Genomic DNA, 23,562 nt, shown 5'->3' on the forward strand with positions numbered 1-23,562 from the left:
GTTTTTTTTTAATGTGTGTTTTGGCCACTTATATTTATTCTTCTATAAATTGCCTGTCCTTTGCCAATTTTTCTGCTGAGTTGTTTGCCTTTTCCTCGCTGATTGCAAAGAGTTTTTTGTGTATTAGCCCTAAATCTATCCTGTGTTTTTCTCTGGCTTGTTGACTTTTGTCATTATTTTTGGTTTCTTTTTTGCCATTACCAACAATTTTAAAAATTATATTATCAGATATATCAATCTCTTCCTTTATTGCTCTTTGCTTTTCCTTTTATGCCAGAAAGATCTTCTCTAAGATCATAAAAATATTTGTTTTCTTCTGGTACATTTATTATTTTATTTTTTAAGCCTTTTTTTTTTATTATCTCTCTGGATTCTATCTTGATGTACTTTGAAGTAGAATCTAACCTTTTTCCTGAAAATGGATAGCTGAATGTTCTAATACCTTTTATTGAATAATCTATCTTTTCCCTCACTGATTTTGAATTGTCACTTTTTTCATCTACCAAATTCTCGCGTTTCTTGAGTTTAATTCTGAACTCTATTCCATTGACTTCTCTTCCTATACCATTAACACACTGTTTTCATTACCTGATTGAGTTAGTTTCTCCTTATTATTCTTCTTTTTCAGAACTTCCTTTGCATTTTTGTGTATTTATTCTTTCAGAGGAATTTTGGTATCATTTTTTTCAAGTTCCACTTACCCTTTCACTTTCTGCATCTGCTCAAAGGTCTCTGGTAGAGTTGTCCCAAAACTTTCAGGGAAGAAAAGGGTTATGATTCCAATCAGGACAGTCAGACTGCCCATGACGATATAGGGCAGAATTCTATTATAAGCACCTGGAAAGCATGGGACATAAGAGCATCAATTAGAGCATGAAACACAAAACAGGGATTCTCTGGATGCTCTTGAGAATTATTTTGTAAAGGTGTCAAATAGTATTTGAGAATAGTTTTAAATCTGGACATTTTCAGAAGACAAAAAAGTAAGCAAAATATCACAGTTTCTTCTTGACCGATGCCATTGACTCTGCATGTCTATAATCATTTACCTACTTGATGTTGTATTATTTTAAGTGCCCTCCTGTCAACGGGTACTCTCTAAGCTACTACTTAATCATGTGTGACAGTGTTCCTTTGATAGAAGTTTTTGCCTACCAAAGTTCCCTCATAAGGTGGAGGAAATTGGAGTTGGGGGGTGGGACGACATCAGGGCGACAGAGGTTTACCAAGATATTGCAAGGATAAGTTCTGGCCATAAAAAGGCTGGTGTGACCTTTGCTTTTACCTAAACCAGTGGGCTTCAGTGGAGAGCTAGGTCCACAGAGCCATGAAATGCTAAAAAAAAAGTTATACTAATTAATATTTTCAATTCAATTTAAATCCATATATGTCAGGCACATATTCTGTGAAAGCACTGTGCCTGGATTCGTTTCGTTTTGTTTTTGAAGTTAAGATTTTATTTAAAAATATTACTGTAGGAAAAGAACATTTATATGTCTTGCTTTTGTTTGTAATTAGAGACAGCACTGGGTTTTTGTTTTGGTTTTTTTTTTTCTTCTTCTTTATCTGGGATACTCAGACAGGAGAATAATAGACCTCATCTTCCTTCCCTCCTGCATACAGAGATTACAGAGAAACACCACATCCAAGAATTTGGTCTGACCCAAAACATAAAGAAAAGCATTGATCTTGAAGCATCTCTGTGGCTAGCTAACAGAATTAACTGTCATGGAATAGAAAGCTCTGTCTTGGATTTCATTTTTTATGTTTCTTATGGTCCACCACTGGACCATCTGAGCATGGTTTGAAAGCAGAGGGAAGAACGACGGGGAAGTAATACCACTCTATATAATAATGTACCTTCTCAGGTTTGGAGCCCTGGTGGCATAGTGGTTAAGCACTCAGGCTGCTAACCAAAAGGTTAGCAGTTCAAATCCACTAGCAGCTCTTTGGAAACCCTATGCGACAGTTCTACTCTGTACTATTGGGTTGCTATGAGTTGGAATTGACTCAGTGGCAATGGGTTTATCTCAGGTGTGGTCCAGGGCAGCTGGGCAGGGTAAGTTTAAGTTAGGAAAATGTTTCTGTTTTTCTGTAAGGATTTAAAGTGCACCCTTTGTGAGAATTAATATGTGTATTTGGGGATGTGTGTGTGTGTGCTTGTACCAATAGTTAACCAACGGATGACTAGGAAGGATAAGGAGGTAAGTCTGCATCCCTTAGTAGAATCCTTAATGAGAACTAGGCTTGGAGTGCCAGATCCTACCTTGAATATCCCACTGAAACCTCTCTTCTGTATGTGTGTTGGCACACTGTATGCAGTCAGTAATCAATCTGGTACTCTAGACTGATACATTCTATTACATAAAACCAGAATTTTCTGTATTTCAAAAAATATCAAAGCTAAAATACAACTGATAAACTAGAAAAAGTATTTACGATATATATTTGTTGTTGTAGTTAGTTGTCGTTGAGTCAGTTCTGACTCATGGTGACCCCATGTGTGCAGAGTAGAACTGCTCCATAGGGTTTTTAAGGCTTTGACCTTTTGGAAGCAGATTGCCAGGCACCTCTAGGTGGGTTCGAACCTCCATTCTTTTGGCTTGTAGTTGAGCGGGTACCCATTTGTATCACCCAGGGACTCTATAATATATACATTTATAGGGCTAATTTCCTTCAAGTACAAAGAGCTCCCCAAACAAAAAAGAAAAAGATGAATAAACGATTAAAAATGGACAAAATACGTGAATAGTCAGCTCACTGAAAAATAAATAGAATGGCTAGTAAACATATGGAAAAAATGCTTGACCTCATTTATAATTTGTTAAAGAAATGGAAATGAAGGCAACATTGATATCCATTTTTCATAATTATCAGTGATTAAAAAATTAGATAATCCCCATTGTAAGTGAGGATAATGGAAAAGCAGGTACTCTCCTAAATTGATAGTTGGACTGTAAATTGCTACAATATTTAGAGGTCAATTTGGCAATATTGATAAAATTTTTTAAAGGTATTCTTTGTTCCAGCAATTTAACTTTATCTATTCATGAATCAAGACATATCTAAATGAATGCACAAAGGCACAGTAACAGAATGTTCATTGTAGTGCTATTTGTAATAGCAAAAACATTCAAACAGCCTAAATGTCCATCCACTGGACCCTGATTAAATAAATTTTGTATATACAACATTGGAACATTATGTAGCTACTTAAAGAAAAAAAAGGTAGAAGAGCTATATATAGAAAGATATTCTATTTATGGAAAGATATTCTGATACAATGCTAAGTTAAAAAAAAGCAGTTGCAAAACTGTATGTGTAATATAATTTTGTTTGTGTGTTTTATATGTGTGTGTGTATATATATCCACATACACGTACACACACATACTTGTGCAAAACAAAATGTCTGAAGACCTACCCACCAAACAGTTAATACTGGTTACCTCTAGGTACTGTAATTTGGGAAGCTGGGGAGAGAAGAGATTCGGGGTTTACATTAACTTCACCCAAAGAATTTGGTCTTTGCCCTCAGTTCCTGAGACATAATCTCTAAAAAAAAAAAAAAAAAACTTTGGAATTTAAGTGTCTTTGATAAGAACTCCAGACCACACCTAACTAATGGGTTAAGTGAGGTGATAAGGTGATTCTGGGATGGGGCTGGCCAGGTCAGAAAGACCACCTCATGGTCACTCCATGATATTGACTGGTCTCAGCGGGGGCGGGGGGGGAGCTGTAGTTTGCATTATATAATGAGACCCCCAATAAAGGCTCTGGACATTGAAGCTCCATGAACTTCCTGGTTAGTGAAAAAATTGTTGCATATGAGAGAGTAGTGTGTTCCTTTTTGGGACATGGAAGCTCCGCATTGGGAACCCTTCCAGACCTCACCCTATACATCTCTTTATTTTTATCCTTTTTCCTACAATGAAACAGTAGTCATAAGTATAAAACTTTCCATGATTTTTGTGACTCATTCCAGTGAATTATTGAAACAAGGGAGTAGTGGGAGCCAGCAATGTCAGAAGTGAGGGGTGGGGTGGGGGCTAAAAACTTCTGAGCTTGAAGCTGGCATCTTAAAGGGGTAGCAGGAAACCCTGAACTTGTGGTCAGCAGGTCATAAGTGTGAGTGTCACTGCTATTTAACATTGTGCTGGAAGTCCTAGCTAGAGCAATAAGGCAAGAAAAATAAAACGCGTCCAAATTGATAAGGAAGAAGTAAAATTATCCCTATTCACGGATAATATGATACTATACGTAGAGAACCCTAAAGACTCCACAAGGAAACTACTGGAACTGATAGATTCAGTGGAGTTGCAGGATACAAGATAAACATACAAAAATCAATTGGACTCCCATACGCCAATAAAGAGACCTTTGAAAAGGAAATCAGGAAAGCAAGACCATTTATAATAGCCCCTAAAAAAAACAAAATACTTAGGAATAAATCTAACCAGGACATAAAAGACGTATACAAAGGAAACTACAAAACACTACTGCAAGAAACCAAAAGAGACCTACATAAATGGAAAGACATACCATGCTCATGGATAGGTAGACTCAACATTGTGAAAATGTCAATTCTGCCCAAAGCAGTCTACAAGTACAAAGCAATCTTGATCCAGATACCAACAGCATTCTTTAATGAGATGGAAAAACTAATCATTAACTTTATGTGGAAAGTGTAGAGGCCCCAGTTAGGTAAAGCATTATTGAAGAAAAAGAACAAAGTAGGAGGCCTCACACTAGCTGACCTCAGACCCTACCAGACAGCTACAGTAGTCAAAACAGTCTGATACTGGTACAATGATAGACATATTGACCAATGGAACAGACTCAAGAACCCAGAAGTATAATCCATCTACCTACAGCCACCTGATCTTTGACGAAGTCCCAAAGTTCATTAAACGGTGAAAATAGTCTTTTTAACAAATGGTGCTGGCAAAACTGAATGTCCATCTGTAAAAAAATGAAACAGGATCTATACCTCACACCATACACAAAAACTTATTCAAAATGAATCAAAGACCTAATTATAAAACCAAAAATTATAAAGATCATGGAAGAAAAAATAGGGTCAGCACTAAGAGCGCTAATATACAGCATAAACAGGATGCAAGCCATAATTAACAATACACAAACACCAGAAGATAAGCTAGATAAATGAGGACTTCCAAAAATTAAACACGCTCATCAAAAGACCTCAACCAAAAGAGTAAAAACAGAATCTACAGACTACGAAAAAAAATTTGGCTATGACATATCAACAAAGGTCTAATCTCTAAAATCTGTAGGAAAATCCAACACCTCTACAATAAAAAGACAAAGAATCCAATTAAAAATGGGCAAAGGATATGAACAGACACTTCATCAAAAAGACATTCAGGTAGCTAGTAGACACGTGAGGAAATGCTCATAATCACTAGCCATTAGAGAAATACAAATCAAAACTACAATGAGATACCATCTCACCCCGAAATTACTGGCACAAATTAAAAAAACAGAAAATAACAAATGTTGGAGAGGCTGCAGGGAGACTCTTATGCACTTCTTGTGGGAATGCAAAATGGTACAACCATTTTGGTAAATGATATGGTGCTTCCTTAAAAAGCTAGAAATAGAAATCCCATACAGTCCAGCAAGCCTACTTCTAGGAATATATCCTAGAGAAATAAGAGCCACCACATGAATAGAAATATGCACACCCATGTTCATTGCAGTATTATTCACAATAGCAAAAAGATAGAAACAACCTAAGTGCCCATCAACAGATGAATGGATAAACAAACTATGGTATATAGACACAATGGAATACTATGCAACAGTAAAGAACAATGATGAATCTATGAAACATCTCACAACATGGATGAATCTGGAGGGCAATATATGGAGTAAATAAGTCAATCATAAAAGGACAAATACTGTATGAGGCCACTATTATAAAAACACATGAAAGTGTCTCCACATAGAAACAATCTTGATGGTTGCAAAAGAGGGGAGGAGTGGGGAGGGAAAATCACTAACTAGATAGTAGATAAGTGGTAACTTTGGTGAAGGGTCAGACAGTACAGAATACTGGGGAAGTCAGCACAACTTAACCAGGGCAAAGTCATAAAAGCTTCAAAGACACATCCACACACCCTGAGGGACTGAGCTAGTGGGCTGAGGGCTGGGGACAATGATCTCAGGGGACATCTAGCTCAATTGGCATAACATAGTCTATAAAGAAAATGTTCTACATCTGACTGTTATGAGTAGTGTCTGAAGTCTTAAAAGCCTGTAAGTGGCCATCTAAGATACACCTAGTGGTCCCATCCTGGCTGGAGCAAAGGAGAATAAAGAAAACCAAAGACACAAGGGAAAGATTAGTCCAAAGGACTAATGGACCACAACTACCACAGCCTCCACCAGATTAAGTCCAGAACAACTAGATGGTGCCCAGTTACTACCACCAACTACTCCAGCAGGGATCACAATAGAGGGTCCCAGACAGAGTGGGAGAAAAATGTAGAACAAAATTCAGATTCACACACACACACACACAATAGGCCAGGCTTGCTGGTCTGCAAGAGACTGGAGAAAAGTCAAAGTATGGTCCCTGGACTTCCTATTAACTCATTACTGAAGTCACTTCTGAGGTTCACCCTTCAGTCAATGATTAGACAGGACTATGGGGCCAACAATAATGCAAATGAGGAATGTGCTTCGTAGTTCAATCATGTATATGAGACTAGTGGGCACACCAGCCCAAAAGCAAAGATAAGAAGGCAAGAAGGGACAGCAAAACTGGACGAACAGGAACAGGGAAACTGGGGTGGAGAATGCGAGTGTTAACACATTGCAGAATTGGCAACCAATGTAACAAAATGTGTGTATTAACCGTTTAATGAGAAACTGATATGCTCTGTAAACTTTCACCTAAAGCACACACACAAAAAAAGGGTGGGTGTCAGGGTACACCCAAGCTTGTAGCTGGCATCTGAAGTCTTGGCCTACTTGGCAGTCTGGAGTATTGTGTTATTTAACTTGTGAGGTCTGACCTAGCTCCAGATGGTTAGGGTCAGAGGATGAAGTGTTGTATGGGTTGGTGTCAGACCTGAACAGAGAAGCAAAAAGTGAGGATTTACTTTTTGCTGATTGTTAACCTTGTAAGAGAGAAACTTGTATTTTTTCCACTAGTTTCTGTGCTGTGTGAATTTTTCATAATGAATATCAATTACTTTTATGTTTAAACAAATTTAAAGAAAGAACAAACTGGTAAGATGCATCTCACCGAGGTAAACGAAGTAGGGAGCAACGATGCTACCTACTCTGGAGGCCATGGATGTGATTCCCACCGCCATGTTCCTGACCAGAGTGGGGTAGAGCTCTGCAGTAAAGACATACAGCATGGAAAAAGCAGAGGTGATCCCATATTTTCCCAGCATCGCCAGGCCAATGGACAAGACATAGTAATCTGGAAAATATAAACAGAGGTGCATTTTAGAAGTGATACTTTCTTAACCCAGATTTTTTTATTGTCCTTTTTATTTGTTGGAGAATGTTTTTATTAACATAAGAATATTCCCAAAACAACACTTTCTCTTTAAGTGTTGTAATGAGTGGACACGGACAAGGATGGCAAGCGAGGGGTGGCTTCGTACTTTGCTCTACTCTTATTCTAGATCATTTATGTGTTCATTGACCTTTGTCTATTTTTCTTTTATTTGGTACAATGGTTTCATGGTAAGTTGTCAGCATTTAATGTAGTTAAGCTTAATCTCCAAAGAGATGGACCAATATGACCTGGCAATACCACCCCCAGGTACACACCCAAAAGAATTTAAAACGGGGACTCAAGCAGATTCTTGAACACAAAAGCATTATTCACAGTAGCCAAAGGTGGAAAAACCCAACTGTCCAACGTATGAATAGATTAAAAACGTGGTATATACATTGTTATGGATTGAATTGTGTACCCCCACAAAAATGTATGTGAACTTGGCTAGTCCATGATTGCCAGTATTGTGTGATTGTCCATCATTTTGTCACCTGATGTGGTTTTCCTACGTGTTATAAATCCTGCCTCTATGATGTTAATGAGATAGGATTTGTGGCAGTTACGTTAACGAGGCAGGACTCAATCTACAGGATTAGACTGTGTTTTAAGTCAATCTCTTTTGAGATATAAAAGAGAGAAGCAAGCAGAGAGACATGGGGACCTCATACCACCAAGAAAGGAGTGCCAGGAGCGGAGTGTGTCCCTTGGACCCGGGATCCCTGCACCGAGAAGCTCCTAGGCCAGGGAGGGATTGATGACAAGGATTTTCCACCAGAGCCAACAGAAAAAGGAAGCCTTCCCCTGGAGCTTGCGCCATGAATTCAGACTTTTAGCCTACTGGACTGTGAGAGAATAAACTCCTGTTTGTTAAAGCCATCCACTGGTGGCATTTCTGTTAGAGCAGCACTAGATGACTAAGACATACATAAAATGGAATATTATTCAATCTTAAGGAGAAATGAAATTCTGATGCATGCTAGAACATGGATGAATCCTAAAAACATGCTGAGTGATATTAGTCTGACATCAAAGGACAAATATTGTATAATTCCTCTTAAATGAAGTATCTGGAATAGGCAAATGCATACAGACAAAAGTTTATTAGTATTTACCAGGGGCCAGCAGGAGGGGGAAATGGGAAGTTATTGCCTAAGGGGTACTGAGTTTTTGTTTAGGATGATGAAAAACATTTGACAATGGATAGTGGTGATCGTTGCACAACATGGTGAATGTAATCAATGCCACTGAATTGTACATTTAAACATGGTTATAAACAAGCAATTTAAAAATAGGCAAAGGAGTTGAATAAACATTTCACCAAAGAAGAAATACAAATAGCCAACAAGCACATGAAAAGATGCTCAACATAACTAGTCATTAGGGAAATACAAATCAAAACCACAATGAGATATCACTTCTCCCCCACAAAGATGGCTATGATAAAAAAAGGAAAAAGATGTGGGTGAGCATGTGAAGAAATTGAACCCCTCATCCATTGTTGATGGGACTGTAAAATGGTACAGCCTCTGTGGAAAACTGTTTGGAGATTCCTCAAAAGTTAAACATAGAATTGCCATATGATCTAGCAACTCCTCTACTAAGTATATGCCTGAAAGAATTGGAAGCAGGAACACGAGCACATATATGTGTACCAGTGTTCATTACTGCACTATTCACAACACCCAAAAGGTGGAAGCAACCCAAGCATCTATCAACAGATGAATGGATAAACCAAATGTAGTATATAGAATGGAATATTACTCGGCCATAAAGGAAATGAAGCCCTGTCACATGCTACAATATGGATGAACCTTGAAATCATTATGCTGAGTGAAATAAGTGAGCAACAAAAGGACATGTATTATATGATTTCACTTACATGAAATATCTAGAATAGGCAAATGCATAAAGTCCAAAGTTTATTAGTGGCTTTTAGGAGTGGTAGGGAGGGGGCCCTTCCTTAGGGCACTGAGCTTTTGTTAAGGGGGATGGGAAAATTTGGAAAGGATAGGGTGATGGTTGCACTACATGATGAACATAATTAATGCCACTGAACTATACATGTAAAAAAGTCAAAATGGCAAGTGTTTTGTTATATATATTTTACCACAATAAATTTAAAAAATAAAGAGAAGGACCAATCCTTTCTATCATTGTCTTATTAAGAAATATATATTTCTATGTATCAATAGGGAAACCTGGTGGCGTAGTGGTTAAGTGCTATGGCTGCTAACCAAAGGGTCAGCAGTTCGAATCTGCCAGGTGCTCCTTGGAAACTCTATAGGGCAGTTCTACTCTGTCCTATAGGGTCGCTATGAGTCGGAATCGACTCGATGGCACTGGGTTTGGTTTTTTGTTTTTGGGTGTATCAATAATACATTAACAACATTTTGTGATATCTAACTATTTATAGATTTAAAAAACCCAACAAAGCCAAACCCATTGCCGTCGAGTCGATTCCGACTCATAGCGATCGTATAGGACAGAGTAGAACTGCCCCATAGGGTTTCCAAGGAGCGGCTGGTGGATTCGAACTGCCGACCTTTTGGTTAGTTGCTGGAGCTCTTAACCACTGTGCCACCATTTATTACAGACCATAAAATCATTGCAATTAACATTGGAACTACCATGTACTACCAACATTAACAACTGAATGTACAACTCAGACAAAAGATTGGTAAGTACCAAGAAATTCGGAATCATAAGTGTGACTCTGAGAAGGAGGCTTGAGGGTTTAGGTGAGTCCTCCCACCAAGGAGATGACTGGGAGAGTTCTGCTTCCTCTTTAGTTAGTGATTTCAGATTCCCCAAAGCTGACCCTTCTTTTGAGGAGAGCTGTTTTTGAGGCCTGGAGACTACATAGTCTATTCTCTCTTGTCTAATCTATGAATGATTTATGATAAAAGGCTGCATAAACAGGAAGCAGTGAAGAGTAAGTGGCTTTTTGTGGCTCTTTTTTGTGTGTGTGAAAAGCTGTTACTATTGGTTAACTTCTTACCTGCAGGAACTACTTGAATTAAAAGAAGCACACCTCCTCCCATGAATAATACCCCAGCTATGATGTAACGCCTGGGCAGGGTTCGCAGTAGCAGCCACGCTGTAATGTAAGCAGGAATTTCAATCAAGGCAGAGAGGAAACAATTCAGATAGGCATCTCCATGTAAATTAGGAGTGTTGAGAGACAGAGCAAAGTAACCCACAGAAGTCAGCATCCTAAAAGACAAAAAAAAAAGGTAAAATTACAAAAGATAGCTTGAATCATTGTACAATTTCATGGTGGTGAAGAAATTGTCTAGATCTTGCTGTCCTATATGTGGCCACTAGCCACATGTAACTATTTAAATTTAAATAAAATTAAAACAAGATAAAAATTGAGTTCCTCAGTTGCACTAGCCACATGTCAAATGCTTAGCAGCCACACGTGGCTAAACCAAAAAAACCAAACCCGTTGCTGTTGAGTCGATTCCGACTCATAGTGACCCTGTAGGACAGTGTAGAAGTGCCCCCACAAGGTTTCCAAGGACACCTGGTGGATTCGAGCTGCTGACATTTTGGTTAGCAGTCGAGCTCTTAACCACTGTGCCACCAGGGCTCTATGTGGCTAGTGGTTACATATTGGATGGTGCAGATATAAAACATATTCCATCGTGGCAGAAAGTTCTATTGGACAGCACTAGCCTAGATATACCAATATTCAACAATGCCTCTCCTAGGGCTAGATGATTTTAAATTTCAGTATTTCCTGAACGGTTTGTACAATCTCACTTCCCTAGAGATATTATTTGAAGAAAGGATGTCAGTCACATCAGTGAACATAAAACTGAGATTTCAACCTTACCCAAAATCAGATACATCTGTAATACTGTGGGATCTACTTGCAGTAAATTCTGATTTAATGAAGCTCACTTTAGAGAAAAGAAGGACAGTCCATAATGCTTCAAAGCATCAGTGCAAACTGTATATCCTGTCATTACGGTCAACTCCCACCCAGAAGCTTCTCTGGGAAAATAACAGCACTATGCACTATGTGTACAAGTTTGCTTATTACTAACATGACTGAAGGGCAGAGAATGTCTGAAAACTGTTGTTAGAAACACAGCTGGGTCCTTTTTTATATACACTATACTAGGTGGTGTAGCGTTTAAGAGTTTGGCTGCTAACCAAAAATCAGAAGTTTGAATCCACCAGGCGCTCCTTGGAAACCCTATGGGGCAGTTCTACTCTGTCCTATAGGGCCACTATGAGTTGGAATTCACTCAACAGCAATGGGTTATACTAGGTTGGATAGCACAAGAGCTAACCCCAAACAAAACAAGGCAAAAAATTAAAGTGCACAGCTGTGGGGATCTTAATGCTTTCACGTTTGATGATAAGCGCAGGCAGGTAAAACCAGTGACTAGTTTAATACTGGCTCAGTAGCACCATTACTCAAGATAAATTTCCACAAGAGAGATATGCTGATATGTAAGAATTAAGGAGGTGCACAGTGAGGAAGGCCATGTGCCTAGGACACACTTGATTAATTCAGAGGCATAAGCCGGATTCTGTCATTGATTTCTTCTAACTGCAAAACAGGACAGCCCTTCAAATAGGCTAGCTGCAGCTTGAATCAACTAGTTCTGATTCTCATCTTTATTTTGTGTGTGTGTGTGTGTGTGTGTGCCTTTGTCATGGGTAGACCAGCTCTTTTTTTCCCCTTTACCTCATTTCTTGGCAGATACATTATTAAATCTGGTCTACAAAGTTAATTCATTATTCTCTGCCTTTAAAGAACTAGTTAGTTTGATATTAACCAAAAAACCCATTGCTGTCGTGTCGATTCCGACTCAGAGTGACCCTACAGGACAAAGTAGAATGGCCGCATAGGGTTTCCAAGGAGCGGCTGGTGGATTTGAACTGCCGTCCTTTGGGTTACCTGCTGAGCTCCTAAACACTGTGCTACCTGGGCTCCAGTTTGGTGTTAGCAAGTGTAAAAAGCTGTGGAGACCCAAATCTAGGCAGTGGGGATGCAGGTGATTTTAATCTCACTGTTCAGTTGCCAGCGCAGCTTCAGGAGGCAGAATGTGAATTAGCATCTGTGCTGCAAGCACCAGGGACATCATTAGCCATCTAATTCTGTAATTTTAGGACGGAGGGAATCCTTTCCCTCTGGGCCACAGTACTGCCTACTTAAATACAGTTCCCTGTGATTTTTTTAAGTATCCAGTTCCATGAATTGAATCGAGGAAATTTCCAACAACTTTCTTGTTGTTGTTAGATGCTTTTGAGTTGGCTCTGAATCATGAAGACTCCGTGTACAACAGAACAAAAGTCACCCAGGCCTGCGCCCGTTCATGATCGTTGGTATGCTCAAGCCCATTTCTGTGGCCACTGTGCGTTTTGAATGCCTTCCAACCTAGGGAGCTCATCTTCCAGCACTATACTGGACAATATTTTGTCATGATCCATAGGTTCTCATTGGCTAATTTTCAGAAGTAGATTGCCAGGCCTTTCTTCCTAATCTTAGTCTGGGTGCTCCACTGAAACCTGTCCACCATGGGTGACCCTGCTGGTATTTAAAAAACCAGTGGCATGGCTTCTGGCACCATAAAAAAAAAAAAAAAACCCAAATCCACTGCCATTAAGTCAATGCCAACTCATAGTGACCCCATAGGATTTCCAAGGCTGTAAATCTCTACAGAAACAGACTGCTACATCTTTCTCCCACGGAGCTGGTGGTGGTTTCAAACCACTGACCTTTTGGTTAGCAGTCAATCACTTTAACCACTGCCCCACATAGCAACATGCAAACTACCACAGTACAACAAACTGACAGATCCAAACCCTAAACCCATTGCCATAGAGTCGATTTCAACTCATAGCGACCCTGTAAGACACAGTAAAACTGCTCCCATAGGGTTTTCAAGGATGTAACTCTTTACAGAAAAGCAGACTGCCATATCTTTCTCCCACGGAGCAGCTGGTGGGTTCGAACTGCAGACCTTTTGGTTTGCAGCTGAGTGCTTTACCAATGCACTACCAGGGCTCCAACTGACAGATGGAAGGTGGCAAATAACTTAGAATTCTATAATTTTTACTTTGTCCCAGGGTAACTCAGTCCTTGCTCAAACGTTTCCTCTGAATTAAAGAAGAAAATCAGTTGTATACTTCTGTGCTGTATGTATGCATTTTCAGATCGCTTGTTACTTACCATAGCAACAAAGACATAATGGTTATTATGGCAATATTCCGAGTACTGAACAGGTCCAGAATGAAAACTTTCTGCTGCTTCAGAGGCTTTAGCTCCTGTAGCTAAATAATGGGAACAGCCATGAGATTAAGAGGCAGTGAACGAGAAAATGTATGCATATAACACTTGCTTTGCCTTGGATAAGATTAGAATTCCGAAATTGGGGGGAATAAAGGCATCTACCACCCACCTTTCAGTTAGGAGCCGAGTGCTTAACCATTACGCCACAGGAGAAAAGACCTGGCTATCTGCTCCCTCAAAGATTAAAAAAAAAAAAACCTAAGAAATCCTATGGGGCAGTTCTACTCTGAGTCAGAATCAACTCGATGGCACATAACAATAACAAGGGCATCTACCTATGTAATGCTTATTCTAATACTTTAAAATGTTTTTAGTCCATTTTATACAGAAATCTTTTAAATACGTATCATCAACTGCACCATCTCCTTATACAAAGCCCAATTGTTAACATGGGCTTTTCCTGACTCATGATCATCACTCTGGATGGCTTTTCTCACACTGAGGTACTTAGGGCCTATTAGTGTGGTGGGACCATATAGCCCCAAACTGCCTTGAGGTCCTATCTACTTTTTATACTTTTGTTGTTGCTGTTATCTCTTAGTATCAGAACAGGCTCAGGTTAACCAGGAGACCTTGGGCAAGTTATTATTTACCCTCTCTGAGCCTCAGCTTACTTTTTCTATAATATGGGTATAATAATTGGGAGTTGAGAAGATTAAATGAGATCATTTATATATAAAGATTAGCATAGTATTTGAACCATGGTAAATACCCAATAAATTTTAGCTATTATTACTTCACTGTAGAGGAAAAGTTGCTAGTCTTCAGTGGTTGGTGGCAATTTCTTACTGCTGCCAATGGGCTTCTCTACTTTTAGTTTGCCGATGTTAATTTGCCATGAGTTAGGAATCTCGATAACCAAGCTTATTAGAATTGAAACTGAAATAAAAATTATAAGGCTACTGACATACTGTGGGAATTGCAACCAGTGTCAAGAAACAATTTGTGTATAAATTTCTGAATGAGAAACTAATTTGCTCTGTAAAATTTAAAGCGCACACACACACACACAAATTATAAGGCTGTGAGGTGGGAAATCCCTTTGGGGAGAAAGAACAAGGACTTTGTAGCCCTATGGTAGTTATGCAGTAAGAGATCATGGAAGGAGTTTTTATTAGGAAGGAAGTGAGAGTGTCAGACCTTTGCAGCAGATGCTTCCCAAACATTACCATCCTTCTTCCCAGGACTAATTAGATAACTGCTCACACATCTCACAGCCATGCTGCCTTTCTCTCTTGCACTTTTGGGAGTGTTGTGGTGGTGTGTTGTCGAGTTGATTCTGACTCATAGCGACCTTATAGGACAGAGTACAGCTTCCCAGGCTGTAATCTTTATGGGAACAGATCACCAGGTTTTTCCCCCCTTGGAGTGGCTGATAGGTTCGAACTGCTGACCCTTCCGTTAGCAGCTGAGTGCTTGACCATTGTACTACCATGTCCCCAGCAATATAACCCTATTATTACAACAAAGCAAAGCCTGTGTGTAGACAATGGGAAAACTAGAAGTCCTCCTGGAGGGCTCTGAGAGCAGTGGCCATACACAGTCAGGATGTACAGAGCAAGCCTATGCTAACATTTAGTGCTTCCCCAGGGCCCTTATTAAAATTCAGATTGTCAGGCCCTGCCCTGGGCCTTCTTAATCTGAATCTTTCATGGGACTGGGGAAACTGGGAATCTGTGTTTTTAAAGTTCCCTAGGTGACTGTGATAAGCAACCAGGTTTGGACTATTCTTGTATCAAGTGATTGTCCCTGGCTTGTATGGAGCCACCAAATCTTTGGACCAGGCACCATTGCAGATTGAAGCCAGAGAAGTCCAAGATCACTTTCCGAGAGGATACTACTCTATATTTTTTCCTGTCAAAGTTAATGCAACTGTCCCTAAACTGGGACATGGGTAAAAAAGCATGGTTGTTCACAAATGGACAAACACTCTATAATCCCACTTATATGACATAGGCAAAGATATAGAAACCAAAGGTTAATTAGTGGTTACCTGAGTGGGAGGGAGGAAGAAGGTGGGAGTCATTGCTTAGGGGGCACTGAGTTTCTGTTACTGGAAATATTTGGAAAAGGATAGTACTGATGGTTGCACAACAGGATGAGTGTAGTCAATGTCACTGAATTATACATGTAAAAATTGTAGAATTGGCAAATGTTTTGTTACATACATTTTTACCACACACACACAAAAAAAAGGTAAATAAATTATCGTTGTTAAAAACATGTACGTTAGAGCCAGAGAGACCTAGGTTCCAAATCCCAGCTTAATAGCTGTGTGGCCTTGGGACAGTTACTTAACTTCTCTGTTCTGTACTTTTTCTCTCCTAAAAAACAGGGCTAATAGTAGTTAGTGCATGATTACTAAGTGAGCTGAACACCGTGCCTGGATCTGGTAGGCTCCTCATTATCATTCTGAGCAGGCTACATTTGCTGGTACAGAGCCTCCAACCTGGGAGGTGAGCAGGTGAGATGATCATGGCAGGAAGAAGCAAGGTGCTGCCAGAAGCATATGTTTTGACACTGGACTTTACTCTTATTCATCAATTATATATCTCTTATGATTGCTTTCATCCACATAAGTCTGGGTTCTACAACTAGACTGTAAGTTTCTCAAAATAGGAATCAGGCCACATAGCCAATAAATACCCAGAAACACTCAGCACAATATGTTTCAGACTCTCCCAATATTCTTTTTGTAGCCACTTAAATTGATTAAGGCTGGGAATAGAATTCTTGACTTGAAGAGCAAAGACCTCAGAGATATTTTGGCCTGGCAGCCCTCTGAGAACTTGGGTTCATGGTCACAGTAATTCAGCCTGCAGCCATAGCCAGGGCACTGTATCTAGAAAAGGTGCAAAAGGCAGGGATGGAGGAAGCCCCAGGGACGGAGCACTGGCATGCCCTCCATATCCCGGCTGCAGCCACACTTGTCTTCTTGGGATGTCCTGAGCAGTCTACTTTTTCTCCTACCCAATCCTCACCGTTTGCCTAAGTGAAGCCGATCATCCTCTCTGGTTTGGACTTGTCCAGACAGCACCTGGCTACCTTGCTCTCTCTTTCTCTGTACCACTAGGCAGTGTCCACTCCTTCAATACATGGCATTGACTCTCTTATGCTATCATTTCTCTTTTCATCTAATTCTCTTGCCCCTCTTGGTTACATTCGATGCTCCTGGAGGGCAAGAACTCTCTCTTATCTTTCTTGTTTCCCCTAGGAGCCAGCACAGGGCCTGGCATACTGCATGTCCTCATGACTGTCAGGAAGTGTGGTTGCTTCCTAGAATATCAGCCTTTCCCTGTGTCCACTGTTCAAAAGAGGTGACCCCTCAAGTCTGTGATCTTAAGCCTTAAAGATCTACAAATGACACATAGCAAGGCTAAAGACATACATAGCTTCCTCAGCAGGCTTCCATGAGACTCAGGGTTCAGTGAGGAACCCGTGGGTGGAATAGCTCTCAAACATATTTTTCCTACTTGATCTGGACATCTAAAAATTATTTGTATCTAGCTACGTCAATGGTATTGAGCAATCAATAAAAAATTGGAGGTAAATGTACAAAATAAAGGCAATGAATATTTAATGACACTATATATGCTAAGCAGTTTACATATATATTAAAAAAAAAAAAAAAAAAAACCTGTTGTCATCGAGTCCATTCTGACTTATAGCAACCCTATAGGACAGAGTAGAACTGCCCCATAGGGTTTCCAAGGAGTAGTTGGTGGATTCAAACTGTTGACCTTTTGGTTAGCAACCTGAGCTCTTAATCACTAAGCAACCAGGGTTTCTAACATATATTATTGCACTTAATTTGTGGCATGACTAAAGACAAGAATAAACAGCTGCAAACATCCACTGCTATTCAGAACATGGAATGTATGAAGTATGAATTTAGAAAACTGGAAGTTGTCAAAAATGAAATGGAACACTTGAAGATTGATATCCTAGGCATGAGTGAGCTGAAATGCCCTGGTGCTGGCCGTTTTGAATCAGACAGTCATATGGTCTGCTATGCTGGTAATGACAAATCGAAGAGAAACGACATCACATCCATTGTCAAAAAGAACATTTCAAGATCTATCCTGAAGTACAATACTTTCAGTGATAGGATAATATCCATATGCCTACAAGGAAGACCAGTTAATGGGACTATTATTCAAATTTATGCACCAACCACTAATGCCAAAGATGAAGAAACTGAAGATTTTTACCAACTTCCAAAGTCTGAAGTTGATCAAACATGCAATTAAGATGCATTGATAATTACTGGTGATTAGAACGCAAAAGTTGGAAACAAAGAAGAAAGATTAGTTGTTGGAAAATATGGTCTTGGTGATAGAAATGATGCTGGAGATCACATGATAGAATTTTCAAGAGCAACTACTTATTCATTAGAAATATTTTTTTTCAACAACATAAAAAGTGACTATACACGTGGATCAGGCCGGATGGAACACAGAGGGATCAAATTGACTATATCTGTGGAAAGAGATAATGGAGAACCTCAAAATCATCCGTGAGAAATAGACCGGGGCTGACTTCAGAACAGACCATCAATTGTCCATATGCAAGTTCAAGCCAAAGCTGAAGAAAATTAAAACAAGTCCGTGAGAGCCAAACTATATCACACCTGAATTTAGAGACCATCTCAGGAATAGATTTGGTGCATTGTATACCAGTGACTGAAGACCAGACAAGTTATGGGATGACATCAAGGACATCATGCATGAAGAAAGCAAACGGACTTTAAAAAGACAGGAAAGAAAAAAAGACTGAAATGAATGTTAGAAGAGACTCTGAAACTTAATTTTGAACATAGAGCAGCTAAAGCAAATGGAAGAAATGATGAAGTAAAAGAGCTGAACAGATGATTTCAAAGGACAGCTCAGGAAGACAAAGCAAAGTATTACAGGGAAATGTTCAAAGACCTAGAGTTAGAAAACTGAAAGGGAAGAACAGGCTTGGCATTTCTCAAGCTGAAAGAACTGAAGAATAATTCAAGCCTCAAGTTTCAATACTGAAGGATTCTACGGGCAAAAAAAAAATCGAATGAAGCAGGAAGCATCAAAATAAGATGGAAGGAATACACAGAGTCACTGTACCAAAAAGAAGTACTTGATGTTCAGCCATTTCAGGAGGTAGCATATGATCAAGAACCAGTGGTACTGAAGGAAGAAGTCCAAGCTGTGCTGAAGGCATTGGCAAAAAACAAGGCTCCAGGAACTGACAGAATACCAATGCAGACGTTTCAGCAAAATGGATGCATTGCTGGAAGCACTTACTCATCTATGCCAAGTAATTTGGAAAACAGCTACCTAGCCAACTGACAAGAAGAAATTCATATTTATGGCTATTCTCAAGAAAGTTAATCCAGCTGAATGTGGAAATTATCGAACAATATCATTAATATCATGCACAAATAAAATTTTGCTGAAAATCATTCTAAAGTGGCTGCAGCAGTAAACCAACCGGGAGCTGCCAGAAATTCAACCCAGATTCAGAAAAGGACATGGAAGGAGGGATATCATTACTGATGTCAGATTGATCTTGGCTGAAAGCAGAGAATACCAGAAAGATGTTTACCTGTGTTTTGTTGACTATGCAAAGGCATTTGACTGTGTGAATCAGAACAAATTATGGATAACATTGCCAAGAATCGGAACTCCAGAACACTTAATAGTGCTCATGTGGAATCTGTACATAGACCAAGGGGCAGTTGTTCCAACAAAACAAGGGGATACTGCCTGGTTTAAAATCAGGAAAGGTGGCATCAGGATTGTATCCTTTCATCATACTTTTTCAGTCTGTATGCTGATCAGATAATCGGAAAACTTGGACTGTATGAATAAGTACAGGGCATCAGGATTTGAGGAAGATTCATTAACAACCTGAGATGTGCAGATGACACAATCTTGCTTGCTGAAAGTGAAGAGGACTTGAAGCACTTACTGATGAAGATCAAAGACTACAGCTTTCAGTATGGATTACACTTCAACACAAAGAAAACAAATATCCTCACAGCTGGACTAACAAGCAACAACATGATAAACGGAGAAAAGAATGAAGTTGTCAAGGATTTCATTTTACTTGGATCCACAATCAATGCCCATGGCAGCAGCAGTCAGGAAATCAATTGACGCATTGCATTGGATAAATCTGCTGCAAAAGACCTCTTTAAAGTGTTAAAAAGTAAAGATGTCAAAAACTAAGGTGCACCTGCCCCAAGCCATGATATTTTCAATTGCCTCATATGCATGCGAAAGCTGGACAATGAATAAAGAAGACCGAAGAATTGCCACATTTGAATCACGGTGTTGGCAAAGAATATTGACTATACCTTGGAATGCCAAAAGAACAAACAAATCTAACTTGGAAGAAGTACAGCCAGAATGCTCCTTAGGAGTAAGGATAACGAGACTTCGTCATATGTACTTTGGACATGTTATCAGGAGGGACCACTCCCTGGAGAAGGACATCATGCTTAGTAAAGTAGAAAAAAAAAAAGTAGAGGGTCAGTGAAAAAGAGGAAGACCCTCAGTGACATGGATTGACACATTGGCTGCAACAATGGGCTTAAGCATAACAATGATTGTGAGGATGGGATAGAACTGGGCAGTGTTTCGTTCTGTTGTACACAGGGTCGCTGTGAGTCAGAACCGACTCGACGGCACCTGACAAAAACAGTAATTTGTGCACAGCCCTTTAAGGTGAATTTTATCTCAGAACTTAGTCATCATTGTGGCCTTAAGACTTAGTGCACTGCCTGATGCATAATGGACACTCAATAAATATTCAATTAAATTAAATTTCATAAAAATCAAGAATGTGACTTCCAGCCAACATGGTGCCATAAACAGAAGCACCCACACCATCCCTCCACAGCAAAGACCCGAAAAACTAAGTAAAACAGAGACAGACATCATTCCTGGAACCCAAAGTGTCAAATGAAGAGATAAAGAACTCATCCAAACACTGAATGGAATAAGAAACTAACAGAACAGAGAGGGAAGAGAAATACGTGTGGAGGTCCCTTATCAGTTAACACCACACGGATTTGTCATCTTGGACTCCTGTCGGGGATCGGTGGACAGGGAGCACAGGAAAGCAGCTTCACGGAGCTCCCAGCTGGAGACAGAGCACCAGCGATACACGCTTTCCTATCCCCCTTCCTCTCCCTGCTCCTCTACCTCCGAGAGCTTCGTAGCTGGTTGCAGTGGCTCAGCTGGCTGGGAAGTGCAGCATCTGTGCTGCTTAGATTCACCCCACCCACATCGCAGATCGGCGGACAAGGAGTATGGGAAAGCAGCTTCATGAAGCTCCCAGCCAGGGACAGAGCACCCAGTAATGAGTGATACACGCTTTTCTAACCCCACTCTTCTTCCCTCCCCCCTTCGGCCTCCTCTGCTTCCCACCAGCTGCATGAAACAAACAAACCTACAATCAAGAAATGAAGAAAATAACTACTGAATGTCCCAAAGACAGCAGACAATATCAAAACATTAAAAAAAAAAAAAAAAAAGGAAGGAGAGGATGGTTCCAGTAGGCATCCAAAATAAAATACTAGATGATTTTCCAGTAGAACAAAGGGCACTACAACTACCTGAAAGGGAATTCAAATCTCTAATATTCAGAACAATCCAAGAGTTGAAACAAAAATGAAGAAAAAAAAAACAAATTTATGGAAAAGACAGACAAATTCATGGAAAATACAGACAAAAAAATGGAAGAATTCAGGGAAATAATATAGGAAAAAAATGCCAAAATAAATTCACAACTAGAAATTGTACAAAAATAACAATTAGAATTCTAAAAGATAAACAAGATTTCAGAAATGCACAGTGTCATAGAACGGCTGAGGACCAGGTCTGAAACGATGGAAGACAGGATCAGTGAAATTGAAGACAAACACTCGGATACGTTTCTGTTTGAGGAAAAATAAAAAAAAAGAACAAAGAAAAATGAGGAAACTCTGGAAATTATGTGGGATACAATAAAAAGAAAAAATTTGCAAGTGATCTGAATTCCAGAATGGGGAGTGAAAGCGGAAAACACAGAGAGGATCATTGAAGAGATGCTGACAGAAAACTTCCCTAATATCATGAAAGATGAAAAGCTGACCATCCAAGAAGCTCAGCAAACCCCACATAGAATAAATTCCAAAAGAAAAACACCAAGACATATCATAATCACACTCTCTAAAACCAAAGACAAAGAAAAAAATCCTGTGAGCAGCTTGAGAAAAATAAAAAGTCACATAAAGAGGAGAAACAATAAGACAAAGCTCTGGTTATTCGGCAGAAACCATGCAGGCAAGAAGGCAATGGGATGACATATATAAAACCTTGAAAGAAAAAAATTGCCAACCAAGGATAATATATCCTGCAAAACTTCCGTTCAAATATGATGGTGAAATTAGGACATTTCCAGATAAACAGAAATTAAGGGAATATGTAAAAACCAAACAAACTTACAAGAATTATAAAGGGAGACCTTCAGTCTGAGGACAAACAACATCAGACCACAGCCTGGATCTAGGACACAAGATTGTACTAGCCAGATGCCAACATAAGAAATGAACTCTCAAGGACTATCCAAAACCAAAACAACTGCAACAGGGAACTAGACAACAAAGAGGGAATAAACAGTGTAGGTACAGAACTTCCTAATGGAGAGGAAGGCAAAGCGATACCAACTAATAATAGACTGATTCAAGCCTAGGAAGATAAGGGTAAATTTCAAGGTAACCACAAAGAAAGTTAACAAGCCTACTCATCCAAATAAAGAAGAAAAACATAAAGTCTCAATAAAAACAAAAGAAATCCACAAACAAAAGGAACTCAGCACAGGAGAGTAAGAGGAACAAAGAAAATGTTAGCATCACAAAAAAAGTACTACAAAATGACAGCAATAAACTCACACCCATCAATAATTACACCAAATATAAATGACCTAAATGCAGCCATAGAAAGCCACAGAGTGACAGAATGGATAAAAAAGCAGGACCCATCAATATGCTGTCTACAAGAGACACACCTTAGAAACAAAGATGTAAATTTATTAAAAATCAGAGGATGGAAAAAATATATATCAAGCAAATTACTACCAAAAAAGAAAAGGAGTGGCAATACTAATCTCAGATAAAATAGACTTTAAAACAAAATCCACCATAAAAGACAAAGAAGGTCACTATGTAATGATTAAAAGGATGATCCATCATGAAGACTTAAGCATAATAAACATCTATGCACCCAATGACAGGGCTCCAAAATACATAAAACAAACTCTAACAGCACTGAAAAGAGAAATTGACAGTTCCACAATAATAGTAAAAGACTTCAACACACCACTCTCAGTAAAGGACAGAACATCTAGAAAGAAACTCAACAAAGATACAGAAGAGCTAAAGGGCACTATCAGCCAACTTGACCTCATAGACATATACAGAACACTCCACCCAACAGCTGCAAAGTACACATTCTTTTCCAATGCATATGGAACATTCTCCAGAATAGACCACATCTTAGGCCAAAGAGCAACCCTCAACAAAATCCAAAACATTGAGATAATACAAAGTATATTCTCTGATCACAATGCCATAAAAGTAGAAATTAACAACAGGAAGAATAAGGGGAAAAAAAATCAATTACATGGAAACTGAATAACACCCTGCTTAAAAACCACTGGGTAAGAGCAGAAATCAGAGATGGAAT

The 23,562-nt window shown here is 39.3% G+C and overlaps 1 protein-coding gene across 4 annotated transcripts in view; it reads right to left on the reverse strand.

Annotated features, from left to right (window-relative positions):
* SLC22A4 (solute carrier family 22 member 4) overlaps nucleotides 1-23,562 on the reverse strand; it is a 65,257-nt gene that overhangs the window by 5,897 nt on the left and 35,798 nt on the right. For all 4 annotated transcript variants that reach the window (XM_064275275.1, XM_064275268.1, XM_064275278.1 and 1 more), the window contains 4 exons: nucleotides 13,733-13,833; nucleotides 10,541-10,755; nucleotides 7,276-7,458; nucleotides 702-837 (listed from right to left, as the gene is read on the reverse strand). In XM_064275275.1, coding sequence (XP_064131345.1) covers nucleotides 702-837; nucleotides 7,276-7,458; nucleotides 10,541-10,755; nucleotides 13,733-13,833 — 635 coding nt within the window. The remainder of the gene's footprint in view (nucleotides 1-701; nucleotides 838-7,275; nucleotides 7,459-10,540; nucleotides 10,756-13,732; nucleotides 13,834-23,562) is intronic.

Source organism: Loxodonta africana, chromosome 2 (assembly GCF_030014295.1).
Source record: "Loxodonta africana isolate mLoxAfr1 chromosome 2, mLoxAfr1.hap2, whole genome shotgun sequence".
Lineage (NCBI taxonomy): Eukaryota > Metazoa > Chordata > Mammalia > Proboscidea > Elephantidae > Loxodonta > Loxodonta africana.